This window comes from Muntiacus reevesi, chromosome 1, assembly GCF_963930625.1.
Source record: "Muntiacus reevesi chromosome 1, mMunRee1.1, whole genome shotgun sequence".
NCBI lineage: Eukaryota > Metazoa > Chordata > Mammalia > Artiodactyla > Cervidae > Muntiacus > Muntiacus reevesi.
The window spans coordinates 238,862,196-238,875,851 of NC_089249.1; the positions used below are offsets into that span (position 1 = coordinate 238,862,196).

At 43.3% G+C, this 13,656-nt stretch overlaps 2 protein-coding genes across 5 annotated transcripts in view; one reads left to right on the forward strand and one right to left on the reverse strand.

The window, feature by feature from the left end:
* Positions 1–13,656, reverse strand: part of PDE6A (phosphodiesterase 6A) — a 120,707-nt gene that overhangs the window by 71,649 nt on the left and 35,402 nt on the right. For 2 of the 3 annotated variants that reach the window (XM_065918887.1, XM_065918886.1), the window contains exon 1: positions 2,873–3,346. The exons of the other annotated variant lie outside the window; for it this stretch is intronic. In XM_065918887.1, coding sequence (XP_065774959.1) covers positions 2,873–3,346 — 474 coding nt within the window. Of the gene's footprint in view, positions 1–2,872; positions 3,347–13,656 lie in introns of those variants that run through there. 3 annotated transcript variants of the gene reach the window in all.
* SLC26A2 (solute carrier family 26 member 2) overlaps positions 1–13,656 on the forward strand; it is an 82,806-nt gene that overhangs the window by 44,836 nt on the left and 24,314 nt on the right. The window lies entirely within an intron of this gene.

Consider the following 13,656-nt stretch of genomic DNA (forward strand, 5'->3'; position numbering starts at 1 on the left):
CAACAAAGTAGTAGTAATATTAACAAGGAGGAGAAGCTGCCAGTAAGAGCCTAAACTATGCACTAAGAACTATGCTAGAGGAGAAAGAATTCTCTCATTTTATCCTACACAACACTTAGAGAAGCTAGACTTTCTCCCTCTACTTTACAAATCAGGAAGTGAGCCCAAACAAGCTAAACTGTTTGCCAAGGCCATGTTATTAGAAAGGGAGTCTTGATTCACACCCAGATCTGCCCTCAAAGCTTAACATCTCAATTTTCTGCCACGTGATATGAAACAACCTGTTTTTTGTACACCGCACTTAGTTTAATGCTCTCATTTTATAGGCCAGGAGGAAGTAGAGAATAGCAGAGCAGTGATGGGTGTGGCACCAGTCAGAGTGCCTGAATTCAAATCCCTGCTCTGCCGTTTTCTGTGTGACTGAGAAAAGATTTCAATTTCATCATATGTAAAACAGGGATAATCAGTTATAAGTCTGTGACAACCCATGTTGGCTACAGTTGAAGTCTAGAGAGAGTTGAAGGGAGAACAGGCTCTAGTCCAGATGGATGAGTCCTCAGGAAAGTTCCCAGGGTGCAGAATTACCCTTACCCTAGGAGGGGCAAGGAGAGAGGAACCCCATAGGAGATCTAGCCTAGCATACTTCAAAGAAAACCAGGTTCCACAAAGGCCCAAGTCTGTGCCTTTCATCTTGCCAAGAAACTCAAGGGACTTTCTAGTGGTCCAGTAGCTAAGACTCTGCCCTCCCAGTGCAGGGGGCCAGGGTTCAATCCCTGGTCAGGAAACTAAATCCCATGTACTGCAGCTAAGAATTCACCAGCCCCAACTAAAGATTTCCCCATGCCATAACTAGAGGATCCTTCGTGCCATCACTAAGACCTGGTACAGTCAAATAATGAAAGAATTAATTTTTTTCAAAAAAGGAACCCAAGTCAAAAGGATAATCCATTGGAATTCTTACAGCTGTGCATGTGAAGTCCAGGAAGCTCTGCTCTGATGCCTTGGTGACTTTGGGCAAGCCCCTTCTCAAGATCTTCTGACTCCAGACTTCTCATCCATTAAACAAGTCAGCTGGATGAGACAATCTCTGAAGCCCCATACCTCCCCAGCTTTTAATTTTAAGACCTTTAATCTGAAATTAGGTTAGAGATAAGGGGAACACAAAGTCACAAAAGGTCCAGGCTGGATCTTGGGAATGACTGAACACAGGCTCCTGGTTAGGCCAGTGCAGCAGTAAATGAGACCCACATGGGCCTTGCCAGCATAGGGCAAATATTGGGGTGAGACAGGTGTTAAAGGGATTATTGCAAAATTACCTGAGTGTGAGTCGTTTTGCTAAGTGTTTGTTGAGCATCTTCTTTGTGCCAAACCATTGCTATAAAGTAAACAATTGCTATAAAGTGGACAAACATTTGGTATAAAGTGGACAACAAGGCAGGCATGGTCCCTGGCTTCCAGGGCTTATTGTGGTAAATGGTTTTAGGGAGAAAACTTAGAGAAGGATCTGGGAGGGTCTCCCTGAGGAAGTGAACTTTAAGCTAAGATCTGAAGGATGAGTAGGAGTGGACCCTGACTGATGGTTATGAGGAGAACTGCATTAAATGATTTGCTGTAGGTGATCAAAGAAGTCTTTGTCAGGGCTGCCAGGAGAATCCCACAGAACCCTAAACTCTTAGAAGACAGAGCCAAGTGCTTAACCAAGTGGTCAATTTAGCATTTCCGCAATGACTGTCAGCCTATGTCTCCTGACGCAAAGCACAAAGTAAAAATAATATCACCTCTGTGATAGTCCTGCCAGAAATGCGTAGCCTGAATCTAAATGTGAAGACCCATCAGACAAGCCCAAATGGAGGGCCATTTCTGCAGAACAAGTTGGCCTGTATCCTTCAAAAACAGCGTCATGGAAAACAAAGATTGAGAAACTGTTTCAGATCAGAGACTAAAGAGACAGTGTTAAATGGGCATCATTGAGACGATTCGCAAATAACTGAATATGGACTGTTCATTAGATAAGAGTATTGTGACCACTGTCACATTTCCTGAGTTTGATCATTGTACTTTGGCTATGTAAGATATGTCCTTGTTCTGAAAATACACAGAAAAATTCCTGGGGTTAAAAGGACATGTTGTCTGTGTTTGTCTCCCAAATGCCTTAGAAAAAATGGAGACATAAAGCAAATGTGGTAAGGGGTAAGTGAAAGTGAAAGTTGCTCAGTCGGGTCCAAGTCTTTGAGACCCCATGGACTGTATAGTCCATGGAATTCTCCTTCCCTTCTCCAGAGGATCTTCCCAACCCAGGGATTGAACCCAGGTCTCCTGCGTTGCAGGTGGATTGTTTCCCAGCTGAGCCATCAGGGAAACCCGGTAAGGTGTAAACAGTTGATGAATTGGGATGAACAATATACAGTTCTTGGTACTGTATTTTAAACTCTTCTGATTTTTTTTTCAAAATAAAAAGTTATCAATAAACAAATAGAGAGAATTCCCTGGTGATCTAGTGGTTAAGAATCTGCCTGGCCATGCAGGGGACACAGGTTCGATCCCTGGTCCAAGAGGATCCCACTATGTGGCAACTACTGAGCCCAAGGACCTAGAGCCCAAGCTCCGCAACAAGAGAAGCCACCACATGCTGCAAGGAAGAGTAGCCCTTCACTCACAGCAACTAGAGAAAGCCCTCACAGAACAACGAAGACCCAGAGCAGCAAAAAATAAATTAATTTAAAAAAATAGACAAGTGAAAAAAGAAAGAAAAGTGCCAAGTGGTCACCAGCCTCGTCTTGGTGGCTGACAGCTCCCCATCCCATATACCCTCCCCTCCTAACCCCATGGAATAATGCCTCCCTGCCCCCCACTCCCACGGGGAAGAGGATACCTCCTCTGTGTTGGGGACATTGACGATCTTTTTAGAGAGCGCGACATGGCCCACCACTCCCATGTCCAGCGGGAACACGATCTCCGAGTCAGGCACCACCAGGCACTCCTCAAGCACAGCATCCTTGTGGACGTTGAAGAGCCGGGTGGCCAGCTCCGCGATGCCATTCCGGGCCCTGTACATGAACAGGCTCATGCGGTCGGCCTGCAGCAGGAAGCACAGCTTCTTCATGACATTGAAGACGCACTTCTCGGCCTGCAGGTTGTCCTGAAAGTCCCGCAGGAGGTCGAAGATAATTTCACTCTCTTCCACGCTGCTTAGCGGGTGGTAGTTGCTGAAGTCCACGGCTGCCTCCCTGGGTCCCAGCAGGTCTGAGATGACCTTGGCCCGGTAGCGCAGGTTGTAGTACTGTTTGGCAAAGCCAACATTCGAGTCCAGAAACTTCTCTACCTCCTCTGCCGTCACCTCGCCCATGACTGGGAATTGCACTGTCTATTTCTGTGGATGAGGGTGAGCCTGGCCTAGACTTCTCTGAGTCTTGTCTGTGAACCTCGCTGGTGTGGCTGCAGAGCAGAGTGAGTGACCTTGGGAGATTAAATCATTAATATTTCCCCAGAACAAGGATTATGAGGATCAGGTGTTCCGGATGCTCCTGGGCCCCAGATGGGAGAGGTGAGAGTTCTTTTTTCACCTTGATCCGCTAATAGGAGAAGAAAATTTGGCACAGAGCTGGCATTGAGATCAAGTAAAAGAAAACACCAAAAACAGAGGCTGCAAACTGCTAACACAAGACATCATACTGTTATAAACATGCTTTCTCTGCCCTGTATGGTATTTTTCTTTAACATTTAACATGGAAGCCCATGTTTACTGTTTAAGAGGTTCATTTAGCTTCTCAGAGAATCAGAAGATCTAACAACTCCATATCCAGTTCCTCTGCGGCAGAAATGGCTAGAGCTGAGAGGAACTGGGCATCCACCTCCTGCCCCTCGCCCCTCACCCCACTCTTCTGCACCCCTATCCCCATGATCTCCCTAACAACAGCTTCCCTCTGCATGCTCGACACTGAACCTGCTTCCCTTGTGCACATTATGGGCCAAATCTCCACATTACATCTCTGAATTTGAAGGACCTTTATAAAAACAGGGTTTCCCTGGTGGCTCACCTGGGAAAGAATCCACCTGCAATGAGGGGGACCTGGGTTTGATCCCTGGGTTGGGAAGATCCCCTGGAGAAGGGAAAGACTACTCACTCCAGTATTCTGGCCTGGAGAATTCCATGGACAGTATAGTCCATGGGGTCGCAGAGTTGGACACGACTGAGTGACTTTCACTTTTCACTTTATAAAAACAACACCTTTCATAGTTTTTTTTCTCTATTACAATACACATGTTTATTATAGAAAATACACACAAGAAGACCCTTAAAATCACCCATAATCCTGCCATTCAGAGGTAACCTTTAGTTAACATTTTTGTTTCTGTGCTTTACGTAGAGGCTTAACTTTCTATTGTCCTCAGTCCCTGATCTTTGGTTTGGCATTTTAGGGTGCTTTTGCTGGCTTCAGTCAGTATCTTCTTGGGTTGTCAGTCAGAAACGCACACAATAGTGTGGATTTTATCAGCTCCAGTGAGGCTCAAAATACCAGAATCCTCATCGGGTTGTCTCTCCTAACACACTAGGGCAGGAAAAGAGTGCATTCTTTCTGGATGAAATACACTCTAGTGACTATGGATATATATATGTGAGAGCCTGGCACACCTGTGTTGTAAACACTGTGGAATGTAGGATCACAGACTGTGCTTGGCACTTTGAGCTGTGTAAGTGAACTTTAATGGAAAGTATTAATAGATCACTTGCTTTATTGTAGAGTGTAATTAATTAATTCCCGGGACACTGTGTCTATTCAACACTGTGTATACAGATGACCCTTGGTCTGGTGGACCTTGCAACGACTTTTCCAAATACATCCACCGTAACTAACGTGAGCCCTCTGTCTGGAATGTGAATCCCTGGCTTGCCAGCTCCTCAGCCTCAAGGTCTCAGCTCATGCTAGTCACCCCTAATTGTCTTATCTCAAGGAGCCCCAGTCACTCTCTCCCCAGTTCCTGCCTGTCATATCATCCATTTAATTCCTCTATTACTATTAAAATGTGTTTTCTTGTTTTATGTTTGTCTACTCTGTCTTCTTCTCTATACTGTGAGCTCTAGTGAGGGCAGACACCTGTCAGGACTGATTCCTGAGCCTTTGCAAGGCTGCCTAGCATAATCCTTGATGCTCAGTAATGTTGTTTTTAAATGATGTTAGTGGTGGTTCATTTTGTGTGTTAGTTGGGCTAAAGGATGCCCAGGTAGCTAGTAAAACATTATTTCTGGGTTTGTCATTAAGGGTGTTTCAGAAGAGATAAAGATTTGAGTCAGTAGACAAAGTAATGAATTTTACCCTCCCCAACACAGGTGAGCATCCCCCAATCCATCAGGAGATTGAATGGGGGGAAAAATGGTGAGGGGAGGGTGAATTGGCCCTCTGCTTGAGCTGGGACATCTATCTTCTCCTGCCCTTATATGTTGGCACTCCTGATTCTTGGACTCAGACTAGGACTTAAACCTTCGTCCCTTGGACTCAAACTGAATTATATTACTCTGACTAATACAAAGTCCTATATTTCTTTTTTTGGCTGCACTGGGTCTTCCCTGAGGTGTATGGACTTCTCTCTAGTTGTGGCATGTGGGTTTAGTTGTCCTGCAGCATCTGGAATCTTAGTTCCCCAGTCAGGGTTTGAACGCCCATCCCCTGCATTGAAAGGCAGATTCCTAACTAACTACAGGGCCACCAGGGAAGTCCCACAAAATCCTGTATATTCTCGATTAAAATTTAAAAAGTACAGGAAGTTATAAAGGAAAAAATTGAAATAAAACATAATCCCAGATTTTATCGTCACCAATAGTCTTTGTATATTTTTTCATCCTTCCATATCTATCTATATCTATACATATATTCTCAACCTTGGCATTTTGGGCTTAGTAATTCTTTGTTGTGGGACGCTGTCCTGTTCACTATAAAGGTGCTTAGCAACATTCTTGGCCTCTACCCACTAGATGCCAATAGCACTCCCTCCCCTTTAGGTTGTGGAAATAAAAAATATTTCCAGACATTTCCTAATGTCCCCTGAGATCAAATTATTCCTATTGAGAACAACCGCTCCACTCCTCTGTTGTTTCTAATCTTCTAATAGTATAAATTATGCTCTAATGAACACTTATATTTCTTAGTGGAAATATCTAGAAGTGAAATCCCAGGCCCAAAGAGCTTGCAGCTATCTAAGGGTTTGAATAAATAATGCGAATTTTGCTCTACAAGGCTCTATCAGAGTGTGTGAGGCTGTTCTAACCTCTACTGCACCCCTCAAAAAATTGAGCAATCTTTCTTAATCCTGACATTAATAGCACTCTGAAATGTGGACCCAATATTCCTTCTTTCTTTATTTTGTACAGTTTCTCTACACATGCTCTAAGCTCCACCCTAGTGTTTTCCATTCTCTCTGACTTTGCCTCTTTATTCTTGCTGAGCTCTTGGCCTGTCCCATACCACCCAGTCCAAATGCTGTTCCCACCATGGATTCTTTATGCTCCAGTTAGACTTTTTCTACTTTGAACTCCAAACTATTGGTTTGCTTCCATGTCAACAGGAGTTTCTACATTCTACGCTGTGTTATTTCTATACATTTGTACTCTCATCAAACTCAAAGTCTTTGAGGATAGGAGTAAAGCATTACCCCTTTTAAAAAGTCTCTACAACAGCCCAGCCCATGTCCTTTCCTGTCATATGCCCACCGGGCTTAGTTCTGGCTGGGAATATAAGCAACTCTTTTGCAAGAAATCTATTTTTACCTTATTTTTCACTATGCCAGAATGAGATAGTCAAATCTGCTAACAAACTTTAGTGCTAGTTGTTGGCTAGGTAGGATAAGCTAGTATTTGCATCAGGTCACCTCCTATAAGCCTGTTCAATGCGCCTGATTTCAGATGTCAGCGAAGGAAACTTGAAGCTTCTTTCATTGGAAACAGGGGCTACCAGTATGCCTAGAAGAGAATGCTTTCTGTAGTCCAGTCTAAACATGAACATGTTCTACTTGAAAGAAGAAAACAGGACTGTAGGCCCAGCAATGCCACTGACTCATTCTGTGACCTTGAAAATGTTCTGTTTTCTCTCAAGGCTCTGTTGATTTTCCTAAGAACAAAACAAAAGAGTTGAATAACATTATCTCTAGCACTCCTGGTTCCATGACTCCAAATGGGCTGGGATGAGACAAGACTGACCAGGAATGGCTGACCTCTCTGTTTCTGACCACAAGCCTTGCCAAAGGATCCTCCCGGAAGGAAAGCTGGAACTACTTATTTAACATAATCTCTACCCCAAGATCTATATTTCACTGAAAATCTTTGAAAATTTAGGTGACTCAAATCATAGGTAATTTTAAAATATGTGTTGATTGAGATAAAATTCACATTACATAAAAACATCTTTTTAAAGGGTATAATTCAGGGGTTTTTAGTGTATTTCTTCGGTTGTGCCCCCACTAATCTATTTTCTCATCCTCTGGTAACTACTAATCTCCTTTCTCTGTGGATTTATCTATTCTGGGCATTTCATATAAATAGAATTATACAATATGTGTGTGGCCTTTGTGTCTGACCGTTCTCATTTAGCATAATATTTTCAAGGTTTATCCATCCAAAGAGCTTCATTCTTTTTTATGACTTAACAATGTTCCATTATGATGGATATAGATACCACATTTCATTTACCCATTTATTAGTTAGTGGACATGTAGGTTATTCTCACTTGTTAGCTATGCAAGTCTTTGTGTAGACATGTGTTTTTGGTTCTCTTAGGTATATACCCAGGAGTGGAACTGCTGGGTCCATAGGTGGTTTTAAGACTCTGAGTTTGGAGGTAAAGAGGAGGGAATAAAGGAAAAAAATAGGGCACAGCAAGGAATCAACTGGGTGAAGGAGAGGTATGTGTGGAAAGGTATTTTGTGAGGCACCTTTTTGGAAAGAAGAGGAGCCTGAAATTCAGGACCTGCCAGAATGGGAATGGGTTGTGTTGTATGTCAGTGGCCACCACAAAGCCTAGTGTCAGGTGAAGTGGTGTCCACAGGCCCCTACTGTTCACCACTTGTGTTAATAGCAATGATGAGGGAACTGAGGATGTTCAACTAGGAAGAGGCTCTGAAAGATTTTTGGGAGTGGAGTGTGCCAGCTTATTCAGTGAGGAACCAGAGAGCCAGACAAGCCAGTAGGTCAGAGACAAAAGTTATTATACTAAGGCAACATCAAGGAATTCCCTGGCGTTCCAGTGGTTAGGACTTAGCACTCTCACTGCCAGGGCCCTAGGTTCGATCCCTGGTTGTGGAACTAAGATAGCCCAAGCCTTGCAGTGAGGGAAGAAGAAAAAAGCAATACCCATAATGCTTAAGAGGTGGTGTGTAAATTATTTAATATCCCTGGACCTCACTTTGCTAGCTATAAAATTAGAATTCTTTAACATGGTGATTGTGGAGATGAAATAATATATTGTGTAATGTGCAGCTATGTACCCAGTGCATGTTAAGTTGAACCATATAAAATTGCTCCTCTTTGACTAATTTTGTCCTCCAGGGACAGCAGTTTCAGAGTGTTCAATTTAATAGTAGTCATCCAATCATTATTAGTTATCACAACTATTGAAAATTAACCAGATTACCTTAAAGGTAGTCAAGTCCTTGTCATTGAAGGTAGGTAAGCCCAGGACAAGGCAGAGGGTTTGAATATCAGCATTTAACTAGGAAGATGATTCCCGTTAATCAGTAAGGAAGTGGTTGCAAATATGTTTAAAATAATTTTTATTGGAGTATAGTTGATTTGCAATTTTCCCAGAGGAATGAGGAATTGGCCTAGAATGAGGATTGAGAGACTGGAGAGAAGGAAGTGGGTACAGAAACAAGAAAAAGGTGTGGAAGACACATTGGTTGACTGGGAGACAGGGCCTGAGAAACAGTGCTGCCAGCCTGGGTAATTTACGTCACTGGGCGTTGAGTGTCCCCCTTCAGGACATTTTGCTGGCATTAAATGTTGATTTAGCCTCCATTTCCTGATTGGAGGACTTTCACCTCTGGCTTGCCAAACCGCACACCCTCTGTGAAGCCACAGAAGGGAAGTTTTCCTGGCCTTACCTTGGAACTGCTGGAATGGCCTCCAGCCTCATTTTATTGGGCTGCACCTTCATTTTATGGCTTCTCAGGTGTCACAATGGCAAAGAATCCACTTGCCAAAGCAGGAGACACACAAGACTTGGGCTCTATTCCTGGGTCAGGAAGGTCCCCTGGAGTTGGAAATGGCAACTCGCTCCAGTATTCTTGCCCGGAAAATTCCACGGACAGAGGAGCCTGAAGGTCTACTGTCCATGGGGCCACAAACAGTCACACTTGACTGAGCGACCGAACACACACACAAACACACCCTCATTTTATACTTAATCTTGGCTGTCTGGATATTTCATTTGTTCTTATCCTTGACCTAGAGTTGATGTCAGTTCCTCACTGTCCTGCCTCCTGACGTTGACTTAACGCCTTTATTCAGCAACTTGGGTTTCCTGTTGAGTCTGCCTCCAGAGCGTGGCTAGTCTGTGAAGTTGTCTTTGTTTTACTTTGAGGATCTAACCTGGGTGATGGATGAGCCGTGCAAAATTTTCTCCTTAGATGCATTTTAACCTTTACGTCATTTATATTTTCTCTTCTTTTTTTAATATTCGTTTTTATTTAGTTGTCTGTGCTGGGATCTTCAGTTGCTGCATGTGAGCTCTTATCTGAGGCCTGTGGGATCTAGTTCCCTGAACAGGGATCAATTTCCTAAAATCTGGTCTCAGTTTTCTCATTTGTAAATTGTGGATAATAATGATACTTATTTTATAGAACTGTGGTGAGGCTTAGTGGCAGTGTATGTATAGAACTTTTTTTGTGGCTAGTTCTCAATAAAAAGTGTATGTTAGTCATTCAGTCATGTTTGACTCTCTGTGACCCTGTGGACTGTAGCCCATCAGATTCTGCTGCCCATGGGATTCTCCAGGCAAGGATACTGGAGTGGGTTGCCATTCCCTTCTGCAGGGGATCTTCTGACCCAGGGATCAAACCAGATCTCCTGCATTGCAGGCAGATTCTTTACCACCTGAACCACCAGGGACGCCTATAGAGGTAGTTTAATACTTTTTGGGCTGCACCACAGAGGATGTGGGAGCTTAGTTCCCAGACTAGGGATCAAACCCCTGCTCCTTATTTTGGAGGTATGGAGTCTTAACCACTGGACCACCAGGGAAGTCCCTAGATATTTTGTTTGTTTAACATATATGTAAACACCTTTCCGTGCTATTAAATATTCCATTACCATGTGACTTTTAATGGCCTCACAGAGTTACACTGGGTGGCTGTACCATAATTTAACATATTTTTGACTATTGGTTATTTAGGCTGATTTTTTTCCTTCTTTTTTCTTTTCTTTGGTATTCTTAAAGAACATTTGCTAAATCTTTGTGCACTTTCTTATTGTTGTCACCTTTTAATAAAAATATGAACAGAAAGAACAATTTCAACTACTAATCTTTTAAGATGTTATCCTGGCTATCCAAAAATAGAAGCATTTAAGTAAAGAAATGTTGAGAAAGTCAATATTTTAGTGCAGAGATCATGTTCCATCTTGAATGACCATTTCCCACAGCACCTGGCCCAGAATCCTGAAAGAACATATCTGGAATGCTGGGGCTTGTTATCACTATGAAACGCCAAGTAACAGATCACTTTCTGTACCTAAATATTATAGCAAGGGTGACTTGTACTGCTTCACCCCCAGTGTAAGAGTCATATTTCTTTTCTTCCTCCAAATCAAATTGTATATGTCCAAGTCCCCACCCCACAGTGATGGCAGGATATCCAATCTCAATAATTACTGTGACTATCGTTCCACCCCAGGGTCATGTGAAGTCCTGTTGGTCTAACTCAGTTCAGCTGGAGAAAAGCCCTGTAACCTTATTTGGTTCATTCTGCGTCCACACATGTGCCCCTTATCCAAACTGATAATGCCCCTGAAACATTGCTGTTCTTGGCCAGGGTTCTAGGATTCTTGCTATGGTTTCAGGCTCCCAGAGCTACCAAAAGGCACCCACATGGCAAACCTTCCCACCTCCCCAGGGCAGGATGAGGCCCAGGTCCTTGTCACTCGTAGATCCTGCCAAGCCGAGCCCTCTTGGCAGAGGCTTTCAAAAATCTCCTTTCCTCCTCCATTCTTTCCCTCTCTGGGACGATTCAGTCTAATTTCCCTCAAAGGCCAAAAAGAAGAGAGGATCTCTCCTTGAGTGTGAGAATAGTTACTTCCTATCCTGCCACACAGCATCCTTGAGAGGCAAGTGATCAAGAAGGGCCAAGCTCCCTCTAGGAACTGGGGGAGAGGGAGATGAGGAAAAGTGGGAAGGACTTCCCTGGTGGTCTGTGGCTAAGACTCCTTGTTACCAATGAAGGGGGCCCGGGTTCAGTCCCTGGTCAGGGAACCAGATCCTACAACTAAGAGCCTGCATGCCAGAACTAATACCCAGCATGGTCAAGTTAATTAATTAGTTAAAAAGAATGGAAACAATATAAATGTCCATCAATGCTTACATGAATGATGGTCCCCATGAAGAGTGGGATACCATGCAGCTGCTATGGCCAAAGATAGCCACACCAATATTCCTTCCCCACCCCACATGTCCTACTTATAATGTGACTTTGATACATCTCTTATTGAGACTTGCAAGTATGTGACTTTTGAGGCTAGATCCTAAAAGGCTATACAGCATCCTCCTATTACTGGAACCCTTGAAGTCTTCAGAGGTCATTTAAGCACAGACTGCCCTGAAACTGCCATGATGTGAGGAAGCCTAAACTAGCCCATACAGAGAGACACAGGGTGAGGCCCTGAGTCTGCATGAAGAGAGATGTTCAGCCTTCAGCTTCTTCATTCTCTGTCTCCACTCTAGCCACTATCTGACTATATCGCTCTATGAGAGACCCAAGCCAGAACCACCCATGGAAACTCTCAGCAAACCTCTGACCCACAGAAACCATGAGAAATAACAAAATTACTATTGGTATTTTAAGCCACTAAGTTTTGGAGTGATTTGTTACTTAGCAATAGATAGTCATAAAGGAGCTCTTTATGCACTGAGATGGAACAATCTTCAAAGTTTAGTATTATTAATTTCTAAAAGTATAGAATAATAATATATTGTATGCTCATTTCTTTTTTTAAAAAAATTATTTATTTATTTATTTGGCTGTGTCAGGTCTTAGCAGCAGCATGCAGGATCTTCATTGTCATGCGGGATCTTTCACTGCAGTGCATGAACTCTCTAGTTGTGGCACACAAGCTCCAGAGCGTGCAGGCTCAGTATTGCAGCAGGTGGATTTAGTTGCTCCAAGGCATATGGGATCTTAGTTCCCTGACCAGGGATTGAACCCATGTCTGTCCTCTGCATTGCAAGATGGATTCCTAACCACTGGACCACCAGGGAAGTCCCAGCCCATTTCGTTTTTGTTTTTTTTTTTTAAGTATATATGAGAGTGACTAATTGATTGGTTGACTGGGGGACTCTTGTACATGCATAGATCACTGGCTTGTCAACCCTAGGTGTACATCAGAATCTTCTGGTGGGCTTTTAAAAAGTATCAATGCCTGAGCCCACTCTTTCCCAACTCAATCATAATATCTGAGGATGAGACCAAAGTATTTTTATTTTCTAAAAGTTTCCCAAGAGATTCTGATGCGTAGCCAGAGTAGAGAACTTCTGGTATAGACTAACTTGGAAGGCAACACAGGAAGCTGGTGCTGTGTTTGCCTCCAGAAAAGGATGCTGGGGTAAGAATGGATAGTGTAGGAGAGAGATCTACTTTTCATTGTAAACTCTTTGGCATTTTGAATTTGTTTACTTGTACACGTTACCTATTTCTAAGAATAATCAGTGCTAGTTGCTCAGTCGTCTCCGACTCTTTGCGACCCCATGGACTGGAGCCCACCAGGCTCCTCTGTCCATGGGATACTCCAGGCAAGAATACTGGAATGGGTAGCCTATCCCTTCTCCAGGGGATCTTCCTGACCCAAGAATTGAACTGGAGCCTCCTGCATTGCATGCAGATTCTTTACCAGTTGAGCTACCAGTGAGTTCTACGTAAGAACAATCAAGTTAAATTAAAAAGAAAAAAAAAAAAGAAAGAAAATGAAAAAAGTAAAATAGCCGTATCAGCAGAAATTAATCCCAAATAGCAAATCAGTAACAGTCACTCAATAGTGGGGTCTCAGAGGAAGTGACCTATCCTTCCTGGAAGAGTGGGTAGTCAGGAAGGGCTGAGGAATTGAATTCTGAAGTAATCCCTAACCAGAGATGATTTCTTTGCTGGCCCATAACATCCCCAGTTAACACATCATTAGTTACTCTTTGGAAAATAGTTTGGGACAGAGTAATGGCTATAATGTGCAACCCTCTGGCTGCCAGTCACCTCTGTGCACCCTGAGACCAATAGGATGGAAAACACTTAGGCTTGATTGGGAGGGGTGAAGGGATCTGGGTTCTGGCTGGCTGGGCTGCTGACATGCTGTTATTGAGGAAAAGCTGATTATTACTTAGCCAGCTCTCCTTTAGCAGGGATTTGGTTATCTGTTTCACACCTTAAGATTCCTGCTGCAGAGAATTGGAGCATGATGAAGGCACGGTAGGA